Source organism: Crotalus tigris, unplaced genomic scaffold (assembly GCF_016545835.1).
Source record: "Crotalus tigris isolate CLP2741 ecotype Arizona unplaced genomic scaffold, ASM1654583v1 scf7180000018777.2418813, whole genome shotgun sequence".
Lineage (NCBI taxonomy): Eukaryota > Metazoa > Chordata > Lepidosauria > Squamata > Viperidae > Crotalus > Crotalus tigris.
The window spans coordinates 861,845-888,645 of record NW_024097195.1 but is presented as its reverse complement, the minus strand read 5'-3'; the positions used below and the strand labels follow the sequence as shown (position 1 = coordinate 888,645).

The 26,801-nt window shown below is 35.8% G+C and overlaps 1 protein-coding gene across 6 annotated transcripts in view; it reads left to right on the top strand.

The window, feature by feature from the left end:
* Positions 1–26,801, top strand: part of DCDC1 (doublecortin domain containing 1) — a 301,614-nt gene that overhangs the window by 26,878 nt on the left and 247,935 nt on the right. For 3 of the 6 annotated variants that reach the window (XM_039355979.1, XM_039355977.1, XM_039355980.1), the window contains 5 exons: positions 46–182; positions 11,324–11,593; positions 13,261–13,420; positions 13,785–13,947; positions 26,116–26,321. In XM_039355979.1, coding sequence (XP_039211913.1) covers positions 46–182; positions 11,324–11,593; positions 13,261–13,420; positions 13,785–13,947; positions 26,116–26,321 — 936 coding nt within the window. Of the gene's footprint in view, positions 1–42; positions 187–11,323; positions 11,594–13,260; positions 13,421–13,784; positions 13,948–26,115; positions 26,322–26,801 lie in introns of those variants that run through there. The other 3 variants (XM_039355978.1, XM_039355981.1, XM_039355982.1) reach the window with 3 other exon arrangements.

The window sequence follows — 26,801 nt, the reverse complement described above, 5'->3', positions numbered from 1 at the left end:
TTTGTATTTGAAATGTAACCTCATGCTTTATTATTTATTAAGCAGGAAATGGAAAGTAATGAAACAGAAAATGATGACTTATTTTATATTCCCCGCTCCGAAACTTCAGAAAGAAATTACTTTGTTTCATCTTCATCTTGGTCTTCACAACCAATAAATGTAGAGGCTACAGGGATTGAAAAGTATGTGAGTATAGGTTCCTCAAGTATAATTGAAGAAAAGACTAAATATACTTTGACATGCTGTTTTCAATACCACATATTTTAAGGCCTTAGGAAAATACAGTAGAATTGGTGCCAATCTGATCTCTGCATTGGTGATGTTTAAAAAGGCTGGTGCCAAAACAGAAAAGACTCTCTTCCTGGCCCCTGCAAGAAAGCAATCCAAAATAGACAGGCCCCAAAGGGGATGGGTGCTTGTAATTGGGGAAAGGCAGTTCCTCAATTATTGATGGAACACATATGATGTTTAAAAAATATCTAGCCCATGTTTTTTTCATTTTATGAAAAGGGTTATCATATTGAAAAAAATCCAGGTAAACTATCTGTGGCATCCCTCTAATTTTCTAAGTTAATAATTTCATCAAACAGGAAGATAAGTTTAGTCTGGCATGATTTGTTTGTAACAAACCTGTGCTGGCTTCTGGTAATTGAAGCATGTCTATATAAATGTTGAGACTCTAGAAAGAGTACAGACTCTAGATGTTGAGACTCTAGAAAGAGTACAGAGAAGAGCAACAAAGATGATTAGGAGACTGGAGGCTAAAACATATAAGGAACGGTTGCTAGAATTGGGTATGTCTAGTTTAACGAAGAGAAGGACAAGGGGGGACATGATAGCAATCTTCCAATATCTCAGGGGCTGCCACAAAGAAGAGGGAATCAAGCTATTTTCCAAAGCACCTGAAGGCAGGACAAGAAGCAATGGGTGGAAACTAATCAAGGAGAGAAGCAACCTAGAACTATGGAGAAACTTCCTGACAGTGAGAACAATTAATTAGTGGAACAACCTGCCTCCAGAAGCAGTAAATGCTCCAACACTGGAAGTTTTTAAGAAGAGACTGGACAGCCATTTGTCCAAAATGGTGTAGGGTTTCCTGCCTGAGCAGGGGGTTGGACTAGATGACCTCCAAGGTCCCTTCCAACTTTATTATTATTATTATTATTATTATTATTATTATTATTATTATTATTATTATTAAATATTTACAACTATGCTGCATAATAGGCTGTTTACCTATTATTGATATTGTTGAGAGATCTATAATTTCTCAGTCTTTGTTTTCCGTTTTCTCAAGATAGAGATGACATTTGTTCTCTTCCAGTCTTCTGGCACCTCAAAGAATAAATCTGTCATCACCTCCACTACTTCCTTCAAGTGCCATGGAATCTAATCCATGTAGTTTTGAACTTGTTATCCTATCTAGCAGAGAATAACATGAAATTTACATCTCTCATAATGCACACCTATTTTCATAATTATAATGTCCACATTTTTACCTTTAATTTTGTATGCTTTTAAAAGAGAGTTTGGGCTAGCAATATCCACCTTAATTTCAGCAATTCTAGTACCTTGGAATAATGAAACAGTTCTTGGGGATTTTGAGGCAGTAAGAAACTGGTTCATCTCTTAGATTATGTCAGTTCTAAAAATTGGTGAAGTTGGTTTACTTGTTCTATTTTTTTTAATCTTCTTGCTTTTACCTGTTTTTTTCCTTTGTTTGATACAAAATAAGCTGGAAAATTCTATAGATTTTTTTAAAAGATCATCAACATTGGCTAAGATGGTAATGATGCTTAGTAAAATATATAGCATACCCAAGGTGCAGGTATAATACTCAGGAAAACCTATCAAAATTTTAAAAATATTGCCTTAAAGTAGAAAAGAGAATAATGCAAGTACAATAGGAATCAATAAGAGATTGAAAGTTAAAGGTCTATGTAAGAGATGGGTAGGTAAATCAATAAATAAGTAAACCAACAAATCTACCTCAGGTTTCTTCCCATTATGAAATACTTCTAGCAATAGAATACTACCACTTACAAATCCCATCCAAACTCCAGCTGTGTCACTTAGAACAGGGCTTTTCAACCAGTGATACATTGGCACGTGGCAGGTGGTACGCAGCCATGCCCAGCCCAGCCAAGTGTAGAGGGGGACGGAATGAGCCAAAGCGGGGCAGCACAGAACTTGCCATGAGAGAGTCCTCAGGATCTGCAGGGCTGTGGGGGTGAGGCAAAGGCCCCAGGATCGGCACTTCAGGCACACTCAGAAGAGAAAAGAGGAGGAGGGGGGTGGAGACAGAAAGGGATATAAAAAGGAGGCAGTTTGGATGGGAGAGGGAGAGAAAAAAAGATGCAGCCTTGGGAGGAGGAGGAAGAGTCAGCTAAAACTGAACCAAAAGGAAAAGGAGGAGGAAGGGTAAGAGAGTAGAGGATAAAAAATAGTGTAACAACCTGTCTCAATCAGTTCTTCCAAGAAAGCAGAACTCCTGAAATGGCATCATTTCAAAAGGAACTTTTATTGGGAGGTGTTGACAGTAGGGATAGAAGGCAGGATCTGAGGGTTTCCTGCATGAATCAAGTAATTAGAAGTGTCCATAGTAACCCCATCCTAACTGTCCATCCAGAAGGTTCAAACAGGCCAATCTGCAGGTGTGAAAATGCCATGGGAACAGAGTGATAAGGTACCACTTCCAAGGCTGTTAGGTGTCTGCGCCGTTTCTTCCGCGCTCGGAGATAAGGTAGTTGGCCAGAGGTACATTTCATTGTCAGCCCATTAGAGACATATCAAAGAAGATAGAGCAAGAGACAGAGCAAAAGAAGGGATGAATTGGTGGTAGAAATTAGAGAACTCCAGGAAACTTTGCAATTGTTTCCTTGTGAATGGTGATGCCCACTCCAGCATTGCCCTGACTTTTCCAGATCCATTTCAGTCCCATTATGAGATATGCGGTATCCTAAATAGTCATTTTTTTGTTATAGAATTCACACTTTGATAGCTTGTTGTAAAGTCGAGCAGCCTGCAATTTATTCAGTACCACCCTGACCAGTTTTACATGTTCCTCTCTTGTTTCAGTGAAAATTAAGATATTATCCAGGTACACAAGAACTCCTTTGTAGAGGTGCTCCTAGAGGACTTCATTAATTAGCTGCATGAAGACTGCTGTCCAAACGGGAGTACCTGCAGTCCAAACAGGAGTACCCTAAATTGGAAGCAGCCCATGGGGCAGCTAAATGCTGTCTTCCATTTGTCTCCTTCTTTAATCCTAACCCGATAATACGCTTCCCTTAGATCTAATTTTGAGAATATTTTCCCCTTTTCTAGGTGGGGCAATATATCTTTCATTAGCATCAGGGGGTAGATAGCAACTGTGATTGTTTTGCCCCGCAGGCTGACCACATTCTGAATGCTTCCCTTTCTCCCGGGACACCAGGCCCTATGTGTCATGATCTTGGCATGATGTCATGTGTCTGACTAATGAAACACTTCAAAGAACTTTCAGGCATGGTTTAACCTAAAAAGCCTTTATTAGTGTAGAGGAGTGTCAGCACGGCATGGAGAATGCCAAGATCTGAATTTCCCTTCCTTTGCACATAACATTCCAGGCATTTCCCCTCCCCTATTTTGGGATCATGATTCACATCTTCCAATTAACCTGGAGGGCAAAGATTCACTTCCGTTCCCTTCCGCGGGCTTTTCTCTCTGCATATTTTGTCAAAGCAAGAATATTCAATATTAGCAGCGTTGACACCATGTGCTCTCTGCACACGCTCAGACAGGTTCGGCTTCTCACCAGCTCACCTTGCCTGGCCCAATCTCTTTGCGTGGTGAGGAGAGTGCACCGCTGCCTACTGAAACCAGGCAGGCTGGGGGGTCTGAGTGGTGTAGCACAAGTAATGTGTAGCCACTCTGCTTGTGGCGTCCCATCCCCTGGAGCCCATGAGTGTGTGAAGTGGGCAAGGGTCATTTGCTGGTCTCCTTCAGGGGATGCTGCCATTCTTCATTCCTCCCAGAGGGCAACCCTTCCCCAGTGGCGTTTCTTGCCTGTTTTTCTTTCCCTCCCTCATTGCAAATATCTTCCTGCCACTCTGCTCTTAAGGCTGTGTGGCTCTTGTCCAGGAATTTACAGTGCCTTTCAAGCCATGACCACAGGAAGGAAGGAAGGAAGGAAGGAAGGAAGGAAGGAAGGAAGGAAGGAAGGAAGGAAGGAAGAAAGGAAGGAAGGAAGGAAGGAAGGAGATCGGAATGAGAAACAGGGAGACAGGGAAAGAGGGTGGGTAGAGATGGAGGGAGCAAGGAAGGAAGGAAGGAGGGAGATTGGAATGAGAGGGAGGGTGGATCTGAGGGAAGTCGTGCCTTGATACTTGGCCACCAGCAGCCCTGTTGCCCTTTCACCCTCCCCTTGGCCTCTCCTCCTGGCCTATCCTGATGGTCTCTCATCCTATTGCTAAGGATGCTTTGGTTACAAAGCCGGGTCTCCTCACATGGAGAGGAAGTGGGCCTCCCTCTGACCCACACACTTTGCCCTCCTGCACCCATCATGAGCAACCTGGCCAAGGAGAGTCGGCACATCAGCAGCAGTAGCCTTGACAAGGAGGTAAGCAAAGCCAGATGCCCCCTTGGGGAAGTGGGGTTGGAGTGGGTTGGGCTGCAGGGTCCTGGTGCCCTGAGAGCTCAAGGGCCAGGCTGGGTCCTTGCCCTCCACTGCCCAGGGCTCTGGGCAGCCCACGCCACTGGCAGGAGTCCCCCCACATGGCCCAAGAGGGACAGTGAGGCTCCTATGGTACAGCTCCTAGTGCCCACCACAGTCCCATCCCTCTCCACCAGAGACCCTCAGATCCCCCCACAGCCCTGCCTGCACCCCCCACAGGTGCCCCATGAGCTGAGCGACACTGAGCTGGCCATGCCTCCCCAGCCATTGACTTCACTTGTCAAAAAGTTGCAAAAGGTGATCACATGACCCTGGGACACTATGACCGTCATAAGTATGAATCAGTTGCCAAGCATCTGAATGTAAATCACATGACCCTGGGGGTGCTGCAACAGTCATAAATGTGAAAAATGGTCATAAGTCACTTTTTAAATGCTGTTGTAACTTCAAACAGTCACCAAGTGAACTGTTGTAAGTTGAGGATTACCTGTACTTTATCACTTTTTTCCTTTTTTTTTTTTTTTGGTCATCAAGTCGATACGTTGCTAGGTGACTGGTGGTACTTGAATATTGCCATATTCCAAAAGTGGCACAATCTGTGAAAAGGTTGAAAAGCCCTGACTTAGAAGACAGAGGAATCTGAAGTACATTCATATGCAAATACAATCTCTTAGATATTTGGCTGCTAAACTACTTAGGTTTCATGTAAAGAATCTCAAACTTCTCAATATGACAACCCTGTAAAATGATAAATGAATTTGTATAGTCTCTGATGAATAGAATTATTGATTTCATTTGAGTTAGGGTTGGTCAGGAAATAAATGCATCATTTACTTTTAATTATTATATGTTAATCTGTGTATCTCACGGGGTCTAGTCTTCGTATAAGTGCAACTCTCTATTGGGCTTGCACCCCCCCCCGTCAAAATTATTCTAATTTTATCTAGTCCACTGCTGACTCGCTTAGGCAAAGGTTACAGTGATTTCAGAGCAAGTTTTGACCATGCTTACACATGCTTGTGCAATTCTAATCAGAATGAAGAAAAAAATAGTGAATCCCTTTCTAAGCTCTCTCCCCCTTCCCCCCAGGGAGATCAATCCATAGTCTGAAAGCTATAGAATACAGCCTGCAGTTTATGTAATGGTTAGTAATGGATTGGCAGCCAGCAAAGCTGTTTTAAGAACAATAGCATTTTATTGGTTTGTCTGTTTTTACATACTGTACATTGCAAGTTTCCAAATAGACTCATGGCAGTGTATAGTAAATCAAAATACAGATAATAATAATAATATATAAATAATTTTAAAATATAGAGGTAGGTTCTTTCCAGAATTCCTTATCTCCCATTGTTTTTGCTGGGCTCAATAGATTTAACAGGGATGCATATTTCAGGTCCCTTCCATAAGAGATCTCCCAGCTTTCCTTTGGTCAAAAGTTGAGAATGGGCTTGCATGACTTATACAGGGAAAAAGCTATAGAGATAAATTGATAACAGACCACAATTAATTTCTTGGTCTGGTCTACTTGTTATTGTGTGCAGCCATATAAATAATTTAATAATAATAATAATAATAATAATAATAATAATAATAATAATAATAATAATAATGAGACACTACCTTGACGTGGTTGTGGGGCTTGTGTACTCTGAGGAAGATGAGAGCTATGCCAGAGGTTCAACCATACTGGACAGGTCTCATCAGAGGAGTCAGACAAAGAGTGTCTCTCCCATAAAAAAATATGGTGAGACGTAAATTTCAGAATGCCATACCGGCTCGGACGTCGCCCGGGTTAACAAGGTCCGCACTAGATATTGGAGTTCCTGGATATCTGGTGAAAAATGGGTTACAGGACTCAGGACTGTTGGCTGAGCAACCAGGGCCAGCAGCTGCAGAACTACTGGAAGAAAAGGTGTTTACCCGTCGCAGATACACAGTGATGGAAAACAAAGAAATAATGATCTGTTACTACAGATCAAGTCCAACAAGAAGAGGATATCTAAAACGAATGCACCAGTTCTGGAAAGAACAACATCCAGAATCAGAAATAACAGAACAGAGACTAGCAGATCAACGCCGATTTATAACACGAAATAAAATATTCACAGAAACAGAATTGGACGAACTGCAAAGGTTTACCCAGGGCAAAGAAATCAAAGCCTTACCAGAAGTAATTCAGAATGTAGAGGCAAACCAGGGGGAGTTGGCAGTGAAGGAATCCAGCAGAGATATACAACTGTTCTCATTTGGAAACCAGGCACCTCTTCCTCAGGAAGAACAAAACCCTCTAACTAAAGAAATAAAAGAATTGAAACAAAGAATAACTGAGCATCTAGAACAGCACAAAAACAACAGAATAAGGCTACCTGCATTGAAGCTTGTTCCAAAGAAACAGCTAGCACAAGCATTAAAAGATGCAAATACTGCAATATCAAGTATAAGCACCAATTCACTGCAAGAAACAAACCAACTAATGTACAGCACAGCTGCAGTTATAACAGAATACCTGGGATGCAAAATCAACAAAGAAGAAAAACAAACAAACAGTGCACCAGAAAAATGGAAGGTTAGACTAGAAAATAAGATCAGCAAGTTAAGATCACATGCAAGCAAGCTAGAACAGATGAAAGAAAAGAAGCTGAAGAACAAGAAGACCAAAGAATACCTAATCAAGAAATACCACTTAGAAACAAGGAAGATCAAGGAAGCACTGGAAATAATAAAGCAACAAATAACAGCTATAGCCAGGAAAATCAGTAGATATGAAGCTCGAATTGCAAACTATAGGCAGAACCTCCAATTTCAATCCAATCAGAAACGTTTCTACCAATCCATCAATGGAGAAACTGCAAGGAATCAGTCAGTACCTGACAAGGAAGAAACAGTGCAGTTCTGGAAGCAGATATGGGATAACCCAAAGAAATACAACAAGGATGCGGCTTGGTTAAAAGAGGTGGATGCAAATAAAACAGAAGTTGAAATGAAAGAACTAGTAATAACAACAAAAATGGTAGAAAAAAGAGCAAAGAAAATCAAAAATTGGTCAGCACCAGGTGAAGATGAACTGCATGGGTTTTGGTTGAAACATCTAACTGTTATACACCCACTCATTGCCAAGCAGTTCAACAATATACTACAAGGAGGAGAAATTGAAAAGTGGCTAACAACTGGGAAAACCTACCTAATAATGAAAAATCCAGCAAAAGGGGCAACACCAGGTAACTACAGGCCAATTACCTGCTTACCAACAACTTTCAAATTACTAACTGGTGTAGTAGCTGATGCAGTACAACAGCATCTAGTTGAAAACAATCTCTTTCCACCTGAGCAGAAAGGAAACCGCCCCAATAGCAGAGGAACAAAAGATCAACTCCTAATAGACAAAATGATCTTGGAAAACTGCAAGAGAAGGAAGACCAACCTGAATGTGGCATGGATTGACTACAAAAAGGCATTTGACTCTCTGCCACATGATTGGATAATAAAGTGCCTAGAAATAACAGGAGTCAGTAGAAACATCAGAAAATTTGTGCAAAGATCGATGGCACAATGGAAGACACAGTTGCAGATCAATGGTGAGAGGCTGGGAGAGGTTAATATCAAGAGAGGAATATTTCAAGGAGATTCATTATCACCATTACTATTTGTTATTGCACTGTTTCCTCTGTCAACAATACTGAATAACTCAGGACATGGCTATCAAACATCAAAAACATCTGCCAGACTATCCCACCTCCTTTACATGGATGATCTGAAGCTGTATGGAAAAACATCATCTGAAATAGAATCGCTGCTCAACACTGTCCGTATATATAGCCAAGATATTGTAATGGAGTTTGGCTTGGACAAATGTGCCACACTTACTATCAAACAAGGAAAAATAGTGAAAACTGAAGGAATCAAGATGCCCCACGAAAATAACATTAAGAGTCTGGATGAGGAAGAGTACTACAAATACTTGGGTATCCTTCAAGCTGACAACATCAAGCACACTGAAGTCAAGAAAAAGATTAGAGGTGAATACATCAAGAGAGTGAAGAAGATCTTAAAGTCCAAACTCAATGGAGGAAATACCATAAAGGCAATCAACACCTGGGCAATCCCAGTCATTAGGTACACAGCTGGAATAGTGGACTGGACTCAAGCAGAACTAAAAGCAATGGATAGGCAGACCAGAAAAATAATGACAATGAATCATGCCCTTCATCCACGCAGTGACATTGATAGACTTTATCTACCAAGGCAAATAGGTGGGCGTGGAATGCTACAAGTACATCAGATGGTTGAAGAAGAAAAAATGGCTTTGGAAGAATATCTGAAGAACAATGATGAAGATGCACTGAAATTAGTATATCAGGAAGGCTTACTAACTACTGGAGAGACCAAACTGGCCTACAAGAAAGACCAAATGAAGAACAGAATAGAGGCATGGGAAGACAAAGCACTACATGGCCAATACATGAAAAAAATAGCTGGGAAAGCAGATAATAATAAAACCTGGCAATGGCTAAGAGCAGGAAAATTGAAGAAAGAGACCGAGGGACTAATTCTGGCTGCACAAGACCAAGCCTTAAGGACAAATGCATACAAAGTCAAAATTGAGAAGACAGCAACAGACAGTAAGTGCCGCCTATGCAAAGAAGCTGAAGAAACAGTGGACCACTTGGTAAGCTGTTGCAAGAAGATTGCACAGACTGATTACAAGCAGCGGCATGACAAAGTAGCAACAATGGTGCATTGGAAGATCTGCAAAAAATATCATTTGCCTGTAAGCAAAAACTGGTGGGATCATAAAATAGAGAAAGTCATAGAAAATGATAAAATTAAACTGCTCTGGGACTTCAGAATTCAAACAGACAAGCACCTGCAACATAACACCCCAGACTTAACAATTGTCGATAAGAAAGACAAAAAAGTCTGGATAGTGGATGTGGCAGTGCCTGGAGATAGCAGAATAGAAGAGAAAGAACTGGAGAAGATAACAAAATACAAAGACCTACAAATAGAAATAGAAAGACTGTGGCAAAAGCAAGCAAGGGTAGTACCAATAGTCATAGGCTCCTTGGGTGCAATCCCAAAACAACTGGAGCACCACTTGAACACCATTGGCATTGACAAATTCGCTATTAGTCAATTGCAAAAGGCAGCCTTATTAGGAACTGCTTCCATCCTGCGACGATATCTGTAATACCATCAAACATCCACATCTGCCTATCCCAGGTCCTGGGTAAGGACTCGATAGGTAGACAAAATGCCAAATCCAGTCTGAACATCTGGCTGACTGTGCGATGATCGATAATAATAATAATAATAATAATAGTGCCGTCTATGCAAAGAAGCTGAAGAAACAGTGGACCACTTGGGTAAGCTGTTGCAAGAAGATTGCACAGACTGACTACAAGCAGCGGCATGACAAAGTAGTAACAATGGTGCATTGGAAGATCTGCAAAACATATCATTTGCCTGTAAGCAAAAGGTGGGATCATAAAATAGAAAAAGTCATAGAAAATGATAAAATTAAACTGCTCTGGGACTTCAGAATTCAAACAGACAAGCACCTGCAACATAACACCCCAGACTTAACAATTGCCGATAAGAAAGACAAAAAAGTCTGGATAGTGGATGTGGCAGTGCCTGGAGACAGCAGAATAGAAGAGAAAGAACTGGAGAAGATAACAAAATACAAAGACCTACAAATAGAAATAGAAAGACTGTGGCAAAAGCAAGCAAGGGTAGTACCAATAGTAATAGGCTCCTTGGGTGCAATCCCAAAACAACTGGAGCACCACTTGAACACCATTGGCATTGACAAATTTGCTATTAGTCAATTGCAAAAGGCGGCCTTATTAGGAACTGCTTCCATCCTGCGACGATACCTGTAATACCATCAAACATCCACATCTGCCTATCCCAGGTCCTGGGTAAGGACTCGATAGGTAAACAAAATGCCAAATCCAGTCTGAACATCTGGCTGACTGTGCAATGATCCAAAATAATAATAATAATAATAAAGTTAGAAGGGACCTTGGAGGTCATTGAGTCCAACCCCCTGCTCAAGCAGGAAACCCTTAATTTCTCCTTAGTTCTAGGTTGCTTCTCTCTTTGGTTAGTTTCCATCCGTTGCTTCTTGTCCTGCCTTCAGGCACTTTGGAAAATAGCTTGACTCCCTCTTCTTTGTGGCAGCCCCTGAGATATTGGAACACTGCTATCATGTCCCCCCTCGTCCTTCTCTTTGTTAAACTAGACATACCCAATTCCAGCAACCGTTCCTTATATGTTTTAGCCTCCAGTCCCCTAATCATCTTTGTTGCTCTTCTCTGCACTCTTTCTAAAGTCTCAACATATTTTTTAAATCATGGTGACCAAAACTGGATGCAGTATTCCAAGTGTGACCTTACAAAGGCATTGTAAAGTGGTATTTAAATTTAAATACATGAATAAATATAACTAAGCTGTTATCATCTTAAAAACTCAAAAGTGTTTTGTATGCATTTGTTTCTTTAATAGTTATAATTTCTTAATCTTTAAATTAATCCTCTTCTAGGGGTGAGATGAACTATTTATGTTAAATATTTCCAAATTAGGGGGTGTATAACTATGTTTCCATATTGCCTTTATCCTACTGTGTTATCAAGCTATCTGTTTTTTACTATCTTTTCTTTCTCCCAGAAAATTAATCATGCCCTTTACAAAGAAAGCTAAAAAAACAGAAGAAAAGCAAAGAAAGTCTCTACTTGGCCCTAAGAGTGCTCCCCAATCATTGGTAATATCAAGAAGGTCAGGATTTCAAGATGGTTCCATACATCAAACAAAACCAGTTCATAAAAATGATAGAAAATCAAAACTAGCCAGCTACGAATCAAATAGTACAAACAATTTCTGCCTTACATTGCCATATAAGAGAAACAGACCTATCAGTGCTCCATCAGGTCAGCTAAGGTAATCAGATTTGTTTCATGTTCCTTTTAACTATGACTGTGCTTGTTCTTATTTTATTGCTTTTCAACAAAGTCAGGTTGATATAATTGGCAAAATTATAGTTAAAGTGCAATATATATTTATATTTTTCGTATCTAACAATATTACTGGGTATTTCTAAGCATTTTCAGTTAGTAGTAAGCTACTCTGAATTCACTGTAAGTATTTTCATGTAAGATATAGGATTTTGTATTTAGGATTTCTATCTTAATCTTTTGAAAAACTGTTTCAATGTCACAAATATATTGTATAGGAAGGTTTCACATGAGTGAAAAAATACATACTCTCTTTTAAATTACTATGTATAAAGTAATTTTGATACCAATAAGAGCCAAATATGATAATTTCTTTATTCTATAACACATATCTAATGAATGTTATACAACTGTCCCTCTATGCAGTCCATATAATTTTTCCCCTCATTAAAATGTATCACATGCAGGAAGATCATTATTTGATAATAGAAAATGGAGTGGGTAGGTTAAGATGGAAAAGGAGAAGGGATAGAAGATACATTGGAAATACTGGAATATGGTCACCATATAGAAGGGGAATGAGCTTTATGTAATGAACATTTCTATATCATCTGAATATTCTTCAACTATATTTATTAGATAATCCCCCTGTGATAGTAATGTAAAAAATCTGTTTCCCACAAAATGAATAGTAACATTGCTTTGTTATAAAGTGTAACTGTACTGATATGTTGCTATTACCCTCTGCTCCTATTATAAAAAGAAAAATAATCCATAAAACCCCTTGAAAGCAAATCTAGTTAGCCTTCCACAAACATTAGTTTCAGAGAGAAACTATAGAAGTGTCCTCAGTGTTTACAAGTATCGCAAAACCAAAGATACTATTGTTATATCTAAAATTTAAAACAGTGAGTACTTAAATGCTCTGGCATTGTACAAACTTTTGTTTGCAATCAGCAGATTAACTTGGAGAAGTAAGAAGAATATATTTACTTTCTAAGCTTGCCTAATAGCATACTTTTATTGATGACAAATCTATGCAAAAAACTTTTATCTAAGCCTTTTTGTTTGGTTGTTCTTTCAAATAACTTAAAATATGAGTTATATGGTTACTGGGCATTCAACTGTACTTTTGAATTTCATGTGGCTTAAGAATGCATTCCTATAAACAGTTACATTAGTTATAAATGCTACTGAAGAAAAAATTATTTTCAAATCTATATGATGGTAATTTGACTATAACTGTTTAAACAGATTTTTAATGAAACATTACAATATTTGAAATGCGGAAATCAAAAATTGTTTCTATTTTTATAATTATAATTATAACAAAATTATAATTATAACAAAAATTAAGACAAAAATCAGTGGAATCCTGACTTCAAATGCTTTTAATAAAGACAGATCCAAAATTGACAATAGCCATTTTATATTTGAATGTCTAGATGTTACACATAAATGTGAAACAATAGTTCATAATTTTCCATAAGCTTAGAAAAATACTTGTCACCTTGAACTTTGTCTAAAATGTAAAAGTAATAAGCTAAACAATTATTAAGAAAAACAATATTAACTAAATATAATTTTAGAATAGATGCATAATATGTTCTAGTTACTTTCTTATTCAATTGAATTGGAATTATTTTGCAACAGATGTCAACAATTTTCTTCCTCAAAACTGTACTGTACCCGGAAGGCCTCTGAGATATCCCAGATTTTTAAACAGAAACCACAGATACTCAGAGTAACTGCCTATAAAAATGGTGCAATAAATATATTTGCTAAAGTTACTGTGCCACTTTCTATTAAATTGGTAAGTATTTCTATTATTTATTTGGATGTGCTTCTCAAACTCAAAAAAGATAAGGATTTTATTTATTTTAAAATGAAACAGTTCATAGCCGTTAGCGTAAACACTGTGATTTTTCTTTATGTTAAATTTTATATATATAAAAAAACCACCAAGCCAGCTAAATAATGTAGAATGTGAAATCTCTCTTCATGGTTCATATAATGGTGACAATAGCAACATTGACAGCTTGCTTGGCAACTGACTCTACATATTGTATATTTCGCAAGGTAGCAGAAACACTACTAAGTTTTGATTCTTGATTAGTAGCATACCACAGAAATATATTTCTGTTGTTAATTTTTCTTACCTTATTCTGTTCATTTAGCTGTTGGAGGAATGCACTGAAAAGCTGAAGCTGAATATGGCTGCCCGACGAATCTTCTTGGCAGACGGCACTGAAGTACTGAGTGCTATAGACATACCCCATGATGCTGACGTTTATATTTCAACTGGAGAGCCCTTTTCAAATCCATTCAAAAAAATCAAAGGTAAAAAAATGCTACAGTCAGTGGATTAAGGGGTGCAATTAAAAACGATTTTCATCCTATCTTTTTGCATGGTTTAACAAAACTAATGTTTACTCATTTACAGCTCAGTAAGAAGATAATGTGCTTAATGAAAGAAAAATCTACTGACAGCCACGTTCATTGCCCTTCATTAGCATTGGTGCTTAATTTAATATAGATTTGAATAGACATTAGGGAGCCTGCAGGAGGTTAAATGGTGAAAATATAATAAATTAAATCAGAGATTATTGAATTTACTATTTAGTTTCACTGACATCTTACAGACACAATTCATTAAGCTTATTACACCAGCAAAAATAATAGTTCAGAGTGTGAGTGCTTTATTAATTTAGTCATTTGACCTTTATTAAGACAAAGCATTAAAATAATTATCAGATGTTTTATGCAGGAATGTGTAATATTCAGCCTAAATTTATATATAAATTTGATAACCATTGCATTTTGAAATTTAAAACATTTAAAAAAATATTTAATATCAGAAGCCATTGTCTCTTGTAATTAATTTTGTAATAGGTTTTCTGGGGAATTCAACAATAAAATGTAGAATAATATACCATACAATTGCCTCATTCATTGCAAATACTTTTTAATTTGAGCTGTGTTCTGGTTTGAATGATTAGAAAATTTCAACACAAAATGCTGTATAACGTTAGAAATTGTTATTAGGTTATAGCACATAGTTGGGATTTAAAATATTAAGGAACAAAACCATTAGCCAAATGAAAACTTCATGTTAAGCTGGAATGAGAAAAGCAACAATTTTAATATCATACCATTAACAAAATAAAAAGAATGATAATGACTCATAATTGAAAATATTGCAGCTGAATTAATTTTTATATAAATAATATTTTTAGAAGGTAAGCCAAAATTTTAAACTGAGGTACAAGTAGTTTTCATTATATCTTTTCAGGCTTTCTATAATAGATTATGTTTAATACTGATGAAAACATTTATGACATCAACATATAAGTGTTCTAAAATGAATGTTGTATTAAGCATATTATCAGACTCCTTTTTCTTAAAACTTTTACACTGATGCAGAAAATCTCGAATGGGAAAAAATTTTTGAGTGTGTTTTAAAGAAATTGAGTACCATGTAAGCAGCAAATTATGTTTCAAAATAGGCAGAAAAGCTGCCCCAAAACATCCCTGAAATGCTTAATAACACCTTGTTAAACAAAAGGTATGTGTATATTATGTTTAAAATGACTGAAATATTTAATTTAAATCTACTTGGCGAGCAATATATCTGTATATCTTTAGTATTTTTGAAAATATTATGTCTGTAATAAGTAGTCCATTGCTCATGAATTATTCATGTAGTGCCATATTATAGATGATGTGACAGTTTTCCTGAATAGAATCCAAATAATCTGCTGAATGTGTTTTAATACATTAATTCAATAAGAAGATGCAAATTAAGCAAATATCCTTTCTCATTTTTAAAATTCTTGTAATGAATTGTCTTTCTATTTATCATAATAATCAGTATTACCTTTGCATTACACCTTAAGTTCAGCTGAGCCTAATGTTGCCATCCTTTTCATAAATAAGCAGGAGGATAGTAGAGTAATTTTTGAACAATGTGCAACTTTTCTAAATATATTATTGGCCACTGAGATTTCCCAATCCAAAGAAGCATTTTGTTCTTTCTTGATCTCTGCTTCATTTGCACTCAACAAAAACTTCTCTGCTTTGTCTGCATCTTTTGGCTGTGTTTCATCATGATATGCACTGCTGTTCCTTTCGCACCAAAATATTGGCACACATTGCTGAAAATTTCACACCAACTCTTGCTGGATCAGCAAGCTTAACCTACCAAAATCTGGTGTACTGGAATACTATTTGACTGATAATCAATCTTTTTGCTGCTCGACAGTTGTTTCTGGGATGCAGAGTAGAGCAGGTGGCAGATGTGCCTTGTCTTTTGAGAAAAGAAAGAGTAGGTGAGGTTGGGCACAGCACAGTATATTGAGGGTCCATTAAGAGGCCTCTGTGAGAGTAGGTATTACTCTAAAAAAGTCACTGATAAACATTGAAGAGGCACCAAAATCATCCCCTAGGTTTTCCAGGCTGATTTGTTCATTTAATAGGATTGTGCATTGGTTGCACAATGCATTGGAAAGCTTTCTATAAATGTTGTCAATAGTGTCATCCATACACACACACACACACACACACACACACACACACACACCTAAACATTTATATACAATTTTAACAAGGCTATTACTCTAGTATTCATTCTGAAGAATGTGCACTGAATTTTAACTATTATATCAATATTGCAAAATATGTATAATTTGGCTACCATTAATATATAGACAAGTCCATTCTTCATAACATCTTTATTATATTCTCTGTGTTACTTTTGCTAGCATTTGTGTCAGGAAGGAAAACCTCTTTGGAAAAAAATACATCATCATATGTTTTACGAAGGTTCATGAACACTCAAAAGCAGTTTTTATAACAGGAAATGTTGAAAATATTATTCAAATGAGATATAAGTACAGTAGTTGAAAAATGTAGCTTACAGTTTCTATTGAAATATAAAACCTCATCTATAAAGTAAATATGTTTGTGTAAGTGAGCAGAAATGCTGATATTTACTGATGTTTGTTGAAAACATACTTGGACATTTCAGTTGTCATTTTTAAAATGCTATTTTGACAGTATGCATTAAAAAACTTTTTTCTATTAATTGTCAATAGAAAATATTTATATGTTTAAATAATATAAAAGCATAAATATTACTTTACTATGCTTTTCAATATTGGTCAAGAAAGATGGGTCATTAAATTAACTCTGTAGCGATATTTCACTGGTGTGGTTGTAGTAAAGTCTAAGTAAGCAGAAAGAGAAATATACATGTGTTTTAGCTGGAATAAAGATTTTTTAAAAAAAGTAAAGGCTTGTGACTAATGAAATAATCATGTATGCATTGTAGGAATGTTCACTATGCAGAAAATTTTATCCAAGCCTAAACACAAATATATAACATCTATTTGAAACACATTATTCTTTATAAGGAAATTGGCATTTTATACTATGTGGTTTAGATATATTTATATATCAAAAATAAGTTTAGAAATTATATTAGCGCTATCCAATATTTCCCTGCCACTTTGTTTTATTATATACCAAGGTATACATGCACTACACTGGATAGAAGTTCTTGCATTATGTTTTCTATGCTATCAACTTCTTTAATTAACTTCATTCTTTTGTTTACATTTGAGTCCTATTAACCTGTGCCCAAGGCTTAGATCTCTCTTCTATTTCTTCAGAAGACTTTCTTATATAATAAAAAAAATGTGAATGCTAAAAATAAATTGCCCTCCACTCTCTTCCAATAATTAGTAAAGCTTTTCATTTTTGCTTGATGAGAGAGGGAATGCATTAAGATGCTGACTGCATCTTAATGTCTTAATCATGATTTGAAACTGTACGTTTTTCATGGTTCTGGAAAGTAAATTTCAGAGGACTATTGCTCAGCTCATAGAAATAGCCTGCCCTGAACAAACTGATTTATAATAGCTTATCATGAGCATATATAACAAAGACTATGCAACTCTCAGCTGCTTTAAGTAGCTCCTCCTTCTACAATCATTACTTGTATACTTTCTGGTCAGCTTAATCAGAATATATCCCCAGCAGAAAAGCTTTCCTGCTTTTTGCAGCATAAGCATCTCTCTTGTTTTTTTCTTCCCTTCTTCCTGGAAGTAGCAAAGGGAACTTGTTTATCCTGGATTACAAGGGATGGGACATTTTTATTCAGGTGTCTGTGAGATGATGTTTGTCTGACTGCAAATAAAATTGTGGAACTACGTAATTGTTATGTCGCTTCAAACATCATGGTTATATCCTATATTATAGGAAACCCTGCTTAGTGTTAGTTACAATTAAAATTTATACAAATATTTCCTTAAACCAGAAGGAGGGAACATTGTTCTGAAGGTAATTCTCTGCTTGAAGGGAACCTATATTCTTGAAATTAATGGAATTCAGAATTTATGTTTGCTATTGTCCCAATCCAATGAATGGCAATAAATGCTCATCTCATTCATGTTGGTGGTCCTGATTTTTTCAGAAGCTGATTGAAAACTGAACACCTAATAGCAAATGATATCTTGATTAAAATATGTTTTTAAAAGATTTAAAATTGTATCATAATTATAATAGTTTACATCTATGAAAATAAAAGGTGTGCTTCTAGTTCCTTATTGTATGTGTAAATTTTAAATTATGCAAGACATTCAATAATATTTGTTGCTTCTACTATTTTCCATTTTCTACCCACTTCCCCACTAGCAGCATCTAGTAGTTAACAAGCAAGATACTGGCAATATGAGTCTTTTTTCTATGGTCATAATCTTTCCCATAATCTTTGAGCCTTCTTTTAAAGAACTTCTGATATTGTTCCATATCATTGGATAAAAATATTATAACAGAATGTGAACATCAGTGATTTTTTTCCACCTGAATAGATTTCATGCCTACTTTCCCTGGATTTGAACCACAGATTAGGATTTCCCAAAGAGTTATTCCATGTCTTCAAAGAACTTGGTTTTAAGTCAGCCAATGCAATTATATTTTTTTAAAATACAATTTAAACATTGCTGAACTAAATAGCTATCATATTTTTCATTCTAGCAACAGTTTCAATGGGAAAAAGTGTTTCAAATTATGGCTGTTATTCTATTTTGAAATTGACTCCTGGATCACAGTTGGCCCACTGTGATTACCTCAGTTTGAAGGAAATGTATGACAAGTTGCTATTAGAATTTTCTCCTCAACAACAAAAAATGGGGTTGTATGAATTCTGTCATACCACTGCAACTGCTCTTCTCTTTTTCATTGTTCTTTTATATGTTTTGTCACTTATCTGCACATCAGTCAAAGTTTTCTGGCAATTAAGCTTTCAGATTTACTTATTAGTCTAATTTCCTTCTAGATCTTTTGCTAAATACCATCGTTGCTTCATTTTTCACTGTTATGGTATAATATTTGAAACTGTTTTTTTAGGATTTTAAAAGTAAGTGTTCGACATGAATTTTCTAGACTTTCTGCTCTCAATACTTGCATTCTCACAACACTGCAAAAATGCACTTAAAAACTAATTCTTGTTACAATTAAACTGATAACATTTACTTAATAGTGTTCCTTCAAGAATAATAAAGGAGACACATTATTTCATATTATCATTTTAATTTTACAAACATTAAATTTTGAAGAAACCAAATAATTTCTTAGTAAATAGCTGAACCAAGGCTGAATTTCTAAATATTCAAGAATATTGCATAGAAATGTCATAGGCCATTATCTTCTTCAGTTTTAACATTTTAATTTCAGTTCAGTTGCTAGTCATACTAAAAAACGTATTTTCAATATGTTAGCTACTTTTTGACTGTTGGTTTCTATTGTATAATGACTGTCATTAATTCTCTCTGTTTATGCATATGTAGCCATTTTAACTGAGGGCTCGTTCAGATGCTATATATTGAGCCCCCTAATTTTTGGGAGGAAAGTGGCAGGGACTGGGTTCTGGTAGAAATATATATATATATATATATTTCAAATAACTACTTGGAAATTTTGTTTGTGTGTTTGTGTGTGTATGCATGTGTGCGTGTATGTATGTGTACAGAAATTTTACATTTACAGAGAAAAATAAAGACATTACTGAAAGGAAGTGAATAGGTAGGAGACAAATGGCTGCTTTAGAAAATTAATGGTTGCTGAGGGAAGGTTACTACTTTAAGAAAATTTGACCATTATTGTAATATCTGATTATGATATCTCCATATTTTCATTTCTGTCCTGTTCTCATAGTTTTTCCCTTGCATCATCTTCCAGTTTTCTTTCCTGCCTTTATTTTCCTTTCTTTCTAGTGCAACTACCCCTTCTCATTCTTTTCCTTGGCCCTTCTCATTAGTTCTTTCTGATTATTGGAGAATGCATGCATGTTTAAGTGTTTGTTTTTAGTTGGTATCTGCAGATGGGAACAAATCATTTTATACTTTAGTAATTAATTTTGATTTAATTTCAGCTTATTGTTCTTAATACTGCCTGTCACTGCATTCAGGTACTCATTCAGGGATTGGGCTCTTATCTTTGACAATTTTAGAGAAAAGACATAAAACTGAAGATATTTTGTCTAATGTTTGAATCTAACAAGGTGAGGAGACTTCAAGGCCACCAATTGCCACATAAAGTATGAAATGATTTGGGAGAAACCTCTCAAATTTAAAGCAATATGGAGGCATAAAATCTTTATGTATTTAGACTTGAGTGGTCAGTCAACAATTGTGTTTAATGCTTTACTCTTGTCTGCAGCAAAAGTTCTAATTTATTTGAGTCATATTTGGGTGTCTTTTGCCAAATTAACCCAAGAAAATGAACTAAGTGTCAAGAATTGTGATTCACTGATGAGTCAGGTGTGAGGTGTGGCCGCAACCAGCTATATTTGGGATTATTCATTTATTTATAATTAATAACATTAATCATAAATAATATTCAAAGCAATATTTGAAAAGCAACCAGCTGAAATATGAAAAAAATAAACTGTAGGATTTTAAAAACTAACAGTATTTCTGAAACCTAGTATAATGTCAGTGTTTTCAGATCTCTTGTCAACCCTTCGAGATGGACTAGGTCAAGAAACAGAGTTCATAAGAAGTAATAGAACTCTAATTTATTGACATAAGTTAGAGTAACAAGCTTGACTATTTATTTCTCTCCTTCTTGCATCAGAGAATTATGGCAAAGCCATTTTAACTTTCTAATATTCTCTTCTTTTCTCAAGTTTAATTAACATTTTGCTAAATTCCTTTTCCATCTTTAATTTATCTTTAATTCTCTATATGACCTGAGAAAAACAGCCAAGGAATAAGCCTATCTGAGCTCAGATTAATAAAATTCGTTAAGAAAAAGGTCTGAAATAAAATATAACATTTGAGCAAAAAGTGTTGCTGTCAGATGTGGAATGTATATAGGCAATTCAAAGCTGTTATGTTCTGTCTTTCTTCCTCCAGTACTTTTGGGATAATGAGGAAGATGCCAATTTGTAGAATAAAAGAGATGATCTTTACAGAAATATGCAAGAATTTCTCAATAAAGTATAGTTCTAATCTTCCAGTGATCTGGTTTACATAGAGAGCCTAACACATTTTTTTTTTTAAAAAAAAAGATGGGCCAGTGTGCACCTGGATTCCATTTACATAAAAGTTAGTAGTTATGAGAGGTCCTTGGAGCTCTCCAAGCTTGGTTGTTTTCTTGCAGACATTTCATTACCCAAACTAGGTAACATCATCAATAACACTGAAGATGTTATCTTGTTTGGGTGATGAAACATCTGCAAGAAAATAACCCAGCTCAGAGAGCACCATGGACCCCTCATTTCAACCCTGAGCTACAAATATTCTCCTTTATTGATACTAGTTATATTGTGCAGTATGAGAATCTTACAGTTACTAAAGTGTTAGATTGGAGAGAGTCAGTCAAATTCCAAATTCAGATGACATTCTCTCTCAATCCAATCTATCTTCTAGCATTGTTCTTTGGGATAAAATTCAAGGAAATCCTGATATAAACTGTACTGAGCTGTTAGAGAAAAGCAGAATAAAAATGTAATAAATGAATGCACTTTAAATAATGATCTCAATATAAAAACTCTATTATAATAGATTTATTTTCAAGTACTACTTAAACTCAGAATGGAAGGAAAATGACAGATCTATCTAGCAAAGTGAAATGTTTGGGACATTCAGATGCAATATAGTAATTTTACTTTATTGTATATTATCTCTTCTCAGAATGCAGTAGAAGTATGTTGAGTACATTTTTCCTTGTATAGTTTTGTTTAATGAACATTTTAAGGAGTCCAACTTACTAGAAAGACATGTTTTGAGATAAATCAACTTATCAAATTTGTGATAAGAAAACACATTTCTTTCAGACTTTAATTTTTTTCTTTTAGAGTTTCTTTAATTTTCTATGGCATGTAACTTATTGAGTTCATTAATCTATTGTTTTATTTTCCCCAACCTATTTATAGATGGTATTTATAAAATTGTTTTTTAAAGTTAAAACTTGGTGCTTGAGTTACATACTGGTAATCAGTGCAGCTCACACAAGAGTTGTATTATGTGTGCCATATATTTGGCACTATTTGCTACTAACACAGTTGCATTCTACACCAGTTAGAGTATCTGAATGGTCTTCAGGGGCAGCCCCAGGTAGAGGATGTTACAGTAGTCTAAGCTGGAGGTTACAAAAGCATGAGTTACTAGGAGCAGGACCTCCCAGTTCAGGTATGGGTGCAACTGGCACACCACCCAAAGGTATGCAAAGGCCCTTCTAGCCATGGCTACCACTTTCTCTTTGAACAGGAGCTGCAAGTCCAGAAGGACACCCAGATTGTGCATTGGTTCTGTCTGGAATAGTGCAAGTCCATCCAGAACCATAGATAGAAGAACATTGCCTCTGCAGGGGGTGGATGGGTTGGAATACCCATAGCCACTCTGTCTTGCTAGGATTGAATCCAGTCCCTAACAGCCTACAGACATGAGGATGTAGAGATGTAAATCTGGCTATTGTCTGCATTTTGTTGATCTTTCACTTCAAACCAATGGATCACCTCACCCCACAGCCTTATGTAAATGTTAAATAGAAGGGGAGAAAGAACACTATCCTGAGACACCCCACAAAGTAGGGGCTGCAGGCTAGATCTTTCTCTCTTTAGCAACATTAATTGGAACCAGCCCCAGAGAAAGAACTGCCACCATTCTCTATTCCTGGAGCTGGCCCAGAAGGATACCTTGAACATTGGTATTGAATGCTGCTGAGAGATCAAGAAGAGCCAGGATGGATGCACTACCCCCATCCCACTCCTACCAGAGGTCATCCATTAACGCAATCAATGCTATCGCAGTCCCAAATCCTGGTCTGAACCCTGACTGAAAGGGGTCTAGATAATCTCTGTCCAGGTCAAGCAATGGTCCTTTGAGGAGGGGGCACATCACCATCTCTTTAAGAGCTGGTGGGACCACTCCCTCTCTCAAAGAGGAGTTACCTATTGCCTTCATCCACCCATGTGTTCCCTCCCATAAGGTCTTATGCCTAAATAATGCACTTACTGTATGTATACTACTGTTTGTGCTAATGTACTTTTGACAGCACTTTATAATAGGCTATGCTCAGAAACAGACTGGAATGATATACATCATTGATATAAGCTATTACATTAAGGATCCAGAAAGGCTATTTTACTTGCCCTCCCTCCTATACTCCAGAAAGTAGAAAAAAACAAGAAAAATACTAAATATTATAAAGGTGTTGAAAAAAGGTAAGGCTGAAAGTATAAACGATGTAACAGTTATATATGTAACTGATATAACGGCTAAAATATTGGATGCCATTTCCTTTATGGAGTTTCTGTGTAATTTCTTTAATATGTGTATGAAGATAGCATCTGTGCCTTACAGTTGGAAGAACTCTATTATTGTTCCTCCCCCCCCCCCCAAAAAAAGGAAAGATAACAAAAGTGAATGCAAAAATTACTGAGGTTAAATTTACTGAATATGCTGGAAATACATTTGGCAGAATTCTGATTGAAAGAATAAAAAAGTTGACAGTGAACAAAATCTGGAAAGTGCAGTATGGCATCACATAAGCAAAGAATGTACAGACCTTTCTGTTCTTTAATAATTATTAAGAAATGTATGAATATGAGAGCATACTGCATATTGGTTGATTTAGAAAAAAAGTTTTTGATAAACTGAATAGATTTGAATTCAAATTGATTCAGCCATTAGCCTCGTACAAAGATGTGTTATCTCCCCTTGTTTAATATATCTTTCCTTAAGTGCATAAGGAATTCTTGTAGTAATGTTAGAAGTGTGCTGGTTGAATGCACATGTAGTTTTTATATGAAGACTGATTGATTTCATTTATAAGTTCCAAATAACTCTTACAACTAAAAAAAATAGCATACAAAAAAAGCTGATATAACTGACTGGAAGTGTAAAATATCAAATATGAAGTGTAAAATATCAAAATTAAAACAAGTCAGACCAAAGAAACAAAACAAAACAAAGAAAAAGTGGCTTCATATTTACCCTGCCCCCAAGGCCTGGGAGAACAACCAAGTTTTTAGTGATTTCCTAAACAACATAAAGATTATGCTATCTTCACTTGTTAGCTGTGTTTTCCCTTTTTAACATGCACTTTATAATGTTATTAAACTTATCAAAGTATAAAATGAAAATGAAAATAGTGGGAAAATGGGGAAGGGAAATGGGGACAGAAAAAAGTGTAGGGGAAAGGAGAAAAAATCCCACTTGTCATAAACTGAGGATTACCAAATCAATAATTAAATAATTTGTACTACCTTAAACTATGGACTATGTATATGTATTACCTTAAACTACAGGTAACATGATAGCAGTGTTCCAATATTTGAGGGGTTGCAATGAAGAAGAGGGAGTCAGCCTATTCTCCAAACCACCTGCAGGCAGGACAAGAAGCAATGGATGAAAACTAATCAAGGAGAGAAGCAACCTAGAACTAAAAAAAAAAAAATTCCTGACAGTTAGAACAATTAATCAATGGAACAATTTGCCTCCAGAAGTTGTGAATGCTCCAACACTGGAAGTTTTAAAGAAGAGATTAGACTATCATTTGTTTGAAATGGTATAGGGTTTCCTGCCTGAACAGAAAGTTGAACTAGAAGACCTCCAAGGTCCGTTCCAACTCTGTTATTCTGTTATGCTTTACTAATGGTTTACAGTTTATCATTTTAGCTGTAAATAACTGCATATACTTACAGTAATTTGAAAAGCAACTTCTATATTTGTGTATATAAGAGAGAAGAGATTGAGTACACTGGATTTTAGTAGCAAATATAATGGAGAAAATGGGATGTTCAAGTTAACTTTTCTAAGATCCATAGCTTTTCTGGTTTGTATAAATCTCTGTTGTAACAGTTAAAAAGTAAAAGTGATCTGTATTTCTCAGGATAAATAAAGTTTTTATACTTTATACTATTTACTATATGTAATTTACAAACAGAAATTTCCTAAAATATTGTATCTATACAATGCATCACCTAAAATTAATTTCCAATTTTGTAATGGAAAAATCTTTATATTTACTATGCTTTTGGCTATCTTGTAGGAACTGGGAGTTGCCATTAGTACTTAAATAGAATAAAATACTATTAAGATGTTATATAGTTTTGAGTATTTTCTTCTTGCAACTAATGAGGCTAAGTTTTTTTTGTCTTGATATTATCTTGATATTCTTTTGTAATTAGTAGACATGTTACAAAAGTAAAATAGATTTTTCTCCTTCTCTTCAACCTGATAATTCAAAAGCATTCATGATTTTGAGACATTCTGGATGGACCTACTAAATGATTACTCTGGGTAGAAAGGCATTAGATAAACTATATAAGGAAATTATGAACAGAGATTTTTAATCAATGTTCCCACTTTGTCTAGAAATGTCTCTTAGGTTTTTCCTTGGTAAAAAATATTTAATTTCTATCTTCCTAACCTTGCAAAAATGGATTGATAGCCAAGGTAGCAGAGAAAAACTATCAAGTATATACCCTTTTCAATTTGAGTTTCTCTACTAAGATATTATCCATGGGGTCATTATTTTAAAAGAATTAGGAAGCCAGCTGTTAAATGGATCATTTGTATGAGACTTCATGAGTATTATAAATCTAGGCAAATGTAGGTCAAGGCTCAGAAACAAGTATCTTTCATTTTATGAAGCAAAGGTGAAGAAAAGTGTTTTGCAGATGAGAAGTAAAATGTTGCTTTCTGATCAGCTACAGAGGCATGCTAAGGTGAATTTTAATTATGACTAAATTGTAGTATTACTCTTTCATACCCTGAACATCTGTTCCCTTCAGGAATGATGATTTATGCAGGCTATCAATAGAGACAGCTTGCTACAGCTTATGTCACGGTTTGCGGAAAGATGGGGTCGTATTTCCAAAAATATCAGCTTTTATGTGGATAGCAGCCAGTGTGTTATTAAGGTAATAGGAGAAAGGGAGCATGATATGTTCGCTTTTAATTCAGAAACTAAATATTTACTTTACTTCTTTTCTTCCAGACCATCTGTTGTTAATGAAGAATGCAACTTGGACACTGAATGGTCTCATTTTTCCTAGAGATGTCAAGAGAAGAAAAGCTGACCCTGTACTTTCCAAACGTATGAAGAAACTTATAGAAAAACCTATGATCAGACTTTTGGTGTTTAAGAACTGCATGGGACAGGATGGTTATGAAATAGCAGCATCTCCAAACCAAATTGAAAAGGTATATTGAGATGTGGCATGTATATGAAGAACGTTTTCACTTTTGTTTTATTATTCGTAATTGGTCCATTTAGATGTATGATTAGAGTAGATACAATTCAGTTGTGGAGGTTATGACAAAATTGCAGGTGCACCTCCCATAGATAATTGAATAGATTCCATTATGCATTGTCATGTTTTGTTTGGATGCTTTACTGGACCATTAAATCCAATCTTTTGGATTTAGATTTGAGTTAGAGACTCAGGTTCATACAATTCCATTAACATTTGTATGTGTAGAAGCAGAATTGATTCACTGAGTTTTTTGTAAGTATTTAAGTTTGCTTTATAATTCATGTTTAAATTCTGGAAGAAGAAAAAGAAGAAAACAAATATGAAGAAGATGAGCATTACAGGATTGGACACAAAAAGAAAGGGACATAGATGGTTAATAAATGGTGTTTGGAGCAAGTAAATTAAAAATGTGTCTTGCCTGGCCACT